This window comes from Pundamilia nyererei, unplaced genomic scaffold (assembly GCF_000239375.1).
Source record: "Pundamilia nyererei isolate P.nyererei 1_Seehausen unplaced genomic scaffold, PunNye1.0 scaffold00070, whole genome shotgun sequence".
Classification (NCBI taxonomy): domain Eukaryota; kingdom Metazoa; phylum Chordata; class Actinopteri; order Cichliformes; family Cichlidae; genus Pundamilia; species Pundamilia nyererei.
Window position 1 is genome coordinate 1,405,486 of NW_005187471.1, and position 6,814 is coordinate 1,412,299.

Consider the following 6,814-nt stretch of genomic DNA (forward strand, 5'->3'; position numbering starts at 1 on the left):
CCAAATCACAACATAAGTCGCCTCAAGGCGCTTCTTCCCTCTAGTGTGTGCGCGCACACGTGTGTGTGTACTGTAAGCTGTGCAATCTCCCTTTTGTTGCAGTGCAATAAGATGTTTGGTTTTGGTTTGCATTTGCAGATGTCAACTTGCATGTGTACAGATGTGTTAGCTCTTTACTTTAGTGTGTACGTTTTTTTACTTTTTTCACTTTTCTTAATTATTATAACGACTATTATTGTGAAAAAATGTAAAAAGGAAGTAGTTTCCATACTGATTAAGTCCAGTGTACACATTTGATTGCGTTATGTGGACATTTTCCTGGATGGAGTTGGTGGTGCTGTTACATTTTTTTAAAGATCATTTTTCAGAGCTGTGAGCAACAAAAACAAAATTCTAGTCACCAACATTGCATGGATGTGGAAAACTAACTCAATATTCAATGCAATATTCTGACAGTAAATTTATATTCCTAACATGGTTCTTTGAAACACAGCACCTGCCTAAGCAATGCTGCAGATCTGTGTTTATTAAATGAACTAACCAATGGTAGTGGTCATCTCAGCAGGCAACGTCTTCCCCCCAAAAATTGGCTCAGAAACACAAACAAGGATTCAAGTTGTTGACCCAGCCTCTAAACTCCCCAATTCCCAATCGGATCGAGCATGAGTAGGATGCAACTGATCTATCTAAAACAGGAGTGTCAAACATAAGGGCCTGGAGCCAAAATCATCCCCAGCAAAGACATCCAGTGTGGCCTGGTGGACGACTTTGGAAAAGCATAAATTTTTGGACTCTATTTTTAGAATTTGTACAGCTTTTTGTACTGATAAAGACCTATCCAAAGCCATTCATACTACATACCAAAGGAGCTAAGTAATAGATAAAAAATTAAATGAGAGCAACGTTCCTGTTTTTCATTGTCTACAATAGAAATTTGGCTTAAAAAAAAAAAAAAAGTCATCAATAAACAAAAACTTTTTTATAAATATGTGAAACTCTGGGCAGTGAGCTACCGGAACTTTCTCTGCAATTTCACACATGCAAATTGTAAAACTACACATTTAATTACAATACATGTGTAAAAAAAACACACTTGTAATAACAAATTTTAATTTACTTGTGTAGAAAAACTGAGATGTGCTGCTGAAATTGCACTTTCTCATTTTATGTTAAGATATCTCAAGGATTAAATGAGTATATAAATATCTTTACACTGACAGAAAGTGGAGTTTTGCTCATCTAGCCCACTTAAAATCACAATGGATTACATGTGGCACAAAATGTAAAAATAAATCTGACATCCCAGATCTGTTCTGAAGGCACCCCCTCCCTTTCCTTAAGTGATCCAGTGTTCACTCCCTGACAAGCCAGAGCTGTTTTGCCATGACAAAAGAAGCCCACATAATATTGGACAAGTGGTTTTAATGTTGTGCCTGATCAGCATCTCCACACCAAACCCAGCTGGAAGATCCCTGTGATCCTGCACCATGCTGAGAGTGACTAAGCCAAAGTTTTATGGGGAGGGTAAATTTAAAAGAGCCTGACAAGTACCGTCAATCAATTTACGTCTCACTTTGTTTCTGTCATCACCTTCAAAAACATCACTTTGTGTGTGTGTGTGTGTGTATAATGAAATATTCTGTCATTTTTAACAGCTCAGACATTCATCTTATGCGTCAAAAGACCTGCCATTAAAGAAGAACCGAATGTGTGTGTGTGTGTGCCTTAATGTCTTTGCACATGTGCTGATGTTCATGTGTGTCTGAGCGATAAGGCTAAGCTGCGGTATCTAAATCTCAGCGCTCAAAGGTTTCCTTCATCTCAAGCAGGGCTCTACAGGTATGTGACTCCACCCTCCCCCATCTCTCTCACCCCTCTCTCAACCATCCCCCCCACGGCTAAGCCTTCACCAACAAGGCCGGTATTGTAGCAAGGGTAAAATGATAGTGCTCAGGGACAGATTCAGCTATGTGCTTACCCAGACAACCCTTACCCCCTTTCTCCACCTCCCTGCCCACACCCCCCTATCCCTTCAACTCAGTGAGGCTGCATTCATCCATTCATTTCTTTCTGTGTGACAAAAAAAGGACAGTGATAGAAAGAGAGGAGCAAAGGTTGTTTTATTTGATTTAATTGAATGCAGAGGGGCACTGAGGTTAAAGAGGACAAAGTAAGTCACACAGAGAAAGACAGAAATGTCACAGAGAACACAAATTATTCACATATAAAAGATGATCTTGTTGCATGGTGACATGTCTATTATTTGGAAAATAAAGAGACTGTAGTGAAATTTTCTGTTGAGCAGATATTTAAACTTTAAAACGCTCACATTGAGACTGTCTCCTGTCTTTTGATTTGGTGTCTCGGATCTTGCAATAAGCAGATACACTGAAATATGATATTTTGATTTAACTCTTTTATACTTGTCTGTATGTCTGTGATGCAGGTTTGTGTCAGGACTCATTCATGTCAACATCCGTGTTTAATGTTACTTATTGAGTGTCATTTTTTTTCTATTTGAAACTATTTGAACTATATCGACGTATACATTTAAGACAGAAAAATATTCATTGACAGTGGGTACTAGTCTCTCTCATGCTGTGCAAGTCCTACCTTGTGTGTGTGTGTCTGGTTCACTGTTTCGCGGACTGCTGCGGAGCCGTCTCTCTGGCTTCTTCCCTCCTGGACTGCCAACTCCACCACCAGACCCCGCTGACCCGAGCGTTGGGCCGTGTGATTTGTTGCTGCATCCCGAAGAAAATCACAACAGAATTCATTGTATTTACATAAAAGACATAAAACAAGAAGTATATAAATCATACACCCTTTGCTCAGTTGCAACCAAAAGCTGCAGTGACCAAATGAGCTGTTCACCTTTCTCTTCAATAAAAATACTAACTAAATAAGGTGTGGAAAATAGATCAAAAGAAAGAAAAAAATTCCTAGCAAAAGATTCCTTCACATGAGCTGTTTTCACACATGGGCAAAATCGACAGAACAACATTTAGCAAGGTTGTGTTTGTGTTTATGGATTTTCACACTAATATTGGGTGTACTTTTTGCAGCTGAGGTTAACACATGATGCCTATGTAATCCCTGTGAATGCTTCAAATAACTGTGTGCTCTAACTTTGTATTAGGAAAGGTGTGGGTAGAGTTCACTTATTTGGACATTTGCAGCTGCAGCATGTAATTACTAGCACTCAGGCATACATGTGAAAACAGGTCCATTCTTATTCCAAATGAACAGCTAACACATTAAAATTTTACACAGCTTAGTTAACTGATTTTTATATTACCTCCATATAATGACATAAAAAATGAAATGAATATATAAATCATCAACATCGTGCCTTCAGAAGTCTAACCATTAATGAGTTGGCTAATCTTAAAGTGCATCTCATAAATGATGATCACCTGTATCCATTGTGTGCTGGCCCAAGGCTGCCCTTATAGGGAGTAGAGGGAGGAGAATTGACTCGATTCTGTCTCGGTTCCTTTAACTTTTTAGGTTGTGGCTTACTGTATGTATCCTCCCTCCCTATGAAGTTTGACATCCCATAAACTGGGATGATTTCTGCAAGGAAGAAGAGCATAGAAAATATTTCATGTTAAATTTCGTACCGTGCAGGTTGCGTGACGCATATTCGTAACTGAATTTTAACTCAATGTCAAAATCTGATTTGGTTTTGTTTTTTTGCTTTCTTTTTTGTTTTTGCAGATGGCCTGTGTTCAGTCAGCACCAGTACCTGGATCGCCGTACATGGGGGGAAGGTGGTGTTGGTAGTACTGATGGGGAGGCAGCTCCCCGGGGCTGACGGGAGGATAGAAAGAGTGAGAGTTGGGGATGAAGTGAGGGTGAGGCAGGTATGGCGGCAGGTGATGTGTGGGGGAGAGAGCTGGAGAGTAGGAGGGAGGGTAGCACTCCGGAGACTGGGGGGTCACAACCACTCGGCGGACCCCTGTGGTATCTTCCAGCACCTGTGGGAGAGAGGAGAAAAGCTAAGTATGGGTTCACAAAACATGAAAATAACATTTTTAAAAAGCCTAAAAGACTAAGAAATGTGCATCTGTGCGCCTGAATTTTAGTACCTACAAATCACGCAAGACTTGAAAAGTGCACACTGCCTTTGACTGCTTTATATACTGTTGAGTAAAGGTTCCTCAGATAGTGCTGGCTTTAATTTAAGTCAAGTGATTCAGAGAACTGAGTGAATTGCCCATCATGCCAAGAGTACTTCACTGCCCATTATTTTACAAGAGCAGGTGCTCTGTCTGTTAAATGGTGGATATTTAATAAAAGAATTAACTGCATGATTTATCTGACAGCTGAGCGTGTACCAACAGGATGTGCGGTCCCTTAAAGCAATGAAAAACAAATGTGTCCTTAGATGGCCTGCACATTTTTCTGGCAACAAGCTTCAGAGAACTGCCTGAAATTAGCATAGATCCCATACTTGTATTCATTTTCACTCGGACACAGATACAGACACACACATTCCAACTATTCAGATACTTTCACAGGCCTGCATTCCGAGAAGAGCGCAAACACACACTCCCTGCAGAGAGGGGGAAGTCATCTGCTGGTGCCTAACAACAACAACACCGCACACTGTCTCTCACACACACACATACACTAAATAACACCACCGTGAAATCCCCACACAAACTGAGAAGCAACAGACACCACACAAAGAAAGATGGTGGGGAATGAAAGAGGGTCAGGAGGGGAGGAAGAGAGTTACAAAACTAATCTGATGTGAGAAAAACCTTGAGAGGGAGCAAATAGATGCAGAGGAGGAGGCCCGCTCTCTGCCCTTTCATCCCCTCTGCTGCACATGAAAAAACGAAGTGTTTACAGAAAAACAAGGGCAAAGTCTCTGCAGGAGTATGTGCAGACCAGGCCTACAAGCACACACATTTATTGGCAAGGACACGCACATTCCAAATATGAAGCACCCACAAACACACATGGCATCACATTGCAGGCATTAGTGAAAACTCCCAGAGGACACACATACACATGAGCACTTTAGACACATAAGACACAACTACTTCAACACACTACTGTCCACCACAGCAGTGCTCTTTCTCCTTTCACCCCTTCGTGCAACCCTAATCCCCCCCTTCCAAAAAGGGGTATCATGCTTGTTTATCTAACAGTGACAGTGTTTCCCGCTCAGGCTTGGCTCAGTCCCTACTCACACACACACACACACACACAGACACACACACAAACACACACCCACGGTGAGCCAATGACCCGACCTCCGTTGGGTAAGAGCACAATCTCGCCAACAGACAAACCACAGGATTTTTTTGAAATCTTGTGAGGATAGTTTATTGACTTCTTTTTCTCATTGTCCTGGTGTTGTTATCTAATAGAGAAAGCGCATACACATTTCCTGTAGAGGACTCAAATATTAATTGAACCTAATACTCCAAATTCTTGGTGCTCTGTTGGGTCAAGAAGACCAGCGTGGTTGCTTCTCTATGACAGACAGAATAAGTGACTTTTATGGGAGTCAAGCACAGGCTAAAAAAAAACAACCTATCATCTGCATCCTTTAATAATGACTACTAGACCCACTTCTGATAGCTGTTCAATAAAACATTATACAAGTACAAATTGCTTAGTCTATCAACCAGCTAGTGCATAGAAATATGCTATGCTGCTATATTCTCCAGTTTTAGACACTAACGCAACTACTTTTTACTGTTAACGCACGAGTTTGATTTATGGATTTATTTCCATTTACAGCATCATAACAATTTTCCAGTGACAAGAACCAACATGCTGAAACAGTCTTCAGACAGACTAATTGAGTGAACTGAAAAAATAAATGAACACTGGGTAAATTTACCTTGAAATATATTAAATTAAGAAATATCTGCATTTTTATTACTTAAAAGAAGCCTCTTTTTGGTGGAGAAATGAGAAGCACTAGCTAATTTAGTGTAGTCGTGCATGCACAAATCTCCCCCTGAGTCCATTTTTTTTTCTTTACTCAAACGCTCCCACACAACCCAAACACGATAAACATAAAAAATAAGTCAAAGAGTATTAAACTGAGGAAAAATACACACAAAAATAAACTAACCTGTGAGATGTAGCCTGGGGGGACGTGGATGGGAGGGATCGACCCATTTGGGGACATCATGGGAACCTCAGCAGGACCTGTGAGGAAGGAGAAGAATTATTTACTCAACCAGGCAACTAATGCTTAGATAAATTCTCATTTACATTCATCAGTTGGCAGTTCACATGCGGGGACATAAAGTAGACAGATACGCTGAAGGTTGGGCTGTGTTATTTTATATAGTTACTTAGTCCCACAGTATGAAGATACTAGGAAATAAAGGTAATTAACCACTTAAAAATAAGAGTCTCTTCCCTTCAAATCTGCTTGTATAATCTCAAACAGCTCACACATAAATATAAGCAAGCCTTTTCGTTGTTACTGGCTATTCAGCAGTACTATTATGATAATTATAGGTATAAAAAATAAGGGTACATGGCTGCTTACTGAGAAATGAGGTTTCTACACTGAAGGAGAAGTATGCGAATCTAAATAGAATTAGCAGACTGAAAATGATGTTGACTTTTCCACTGTCTAAATACCCCCCTCCAAAAAAAAATCTCCCGTCTCCCTCTTCCTCTGTCTTTCTGTGATGGAGGTCTGCGCCTGTTAAAGTCATTGGGACCCCGTCGGGACAGCTGGAAGCAGACCTAGCCTCAGAATAAATCACACTGCACAGAGGCCTTCACTACCTCCAAGCACACATGCTACTATGAAGACACATTAACATTTTTT

The 6,814-nt window shown here is 40.5% G+C and overlaps 1 protein-coding gene across 2 annotated transcripts in view; it reads right to left on the minus strand.

The window, feature by feature from the left end:
* fndc3ba (fibronectin type III domain containing 3Ba) overlaps positions 1 to 6,814 on the minus strand; it is an 85,384-nt gene that overhangs the window by 36,117 nt on the left and 42,453 nt on the right. For both annotated transcript variants that reach the window (XM_005736611.1, XM_005736612.1), the window contains exons 4-7: positions 6,101 to 6,177; positions 3,749 to 3,980; positions 3,417 to 3,576; positions 2,614 to 2,744 (exon numbers count right to left, since the gene is read on the minus strand). In XM_005736611.1, coding sequence (XP_005736668.1) covers positions 2,614 to 2,744; positions 3,417 to 3,576; positions 3,749 to 3,980; positions 6,101 to 6,177 — 600 coding nt within the window. The remainder of the gene's footprint in view (positions 1 to 2,613; positions 2,745 to 3,416; positions 3,577 to 3,748; positions 3,981 to 6,100; positions 6,178 to 6,814) is intronic.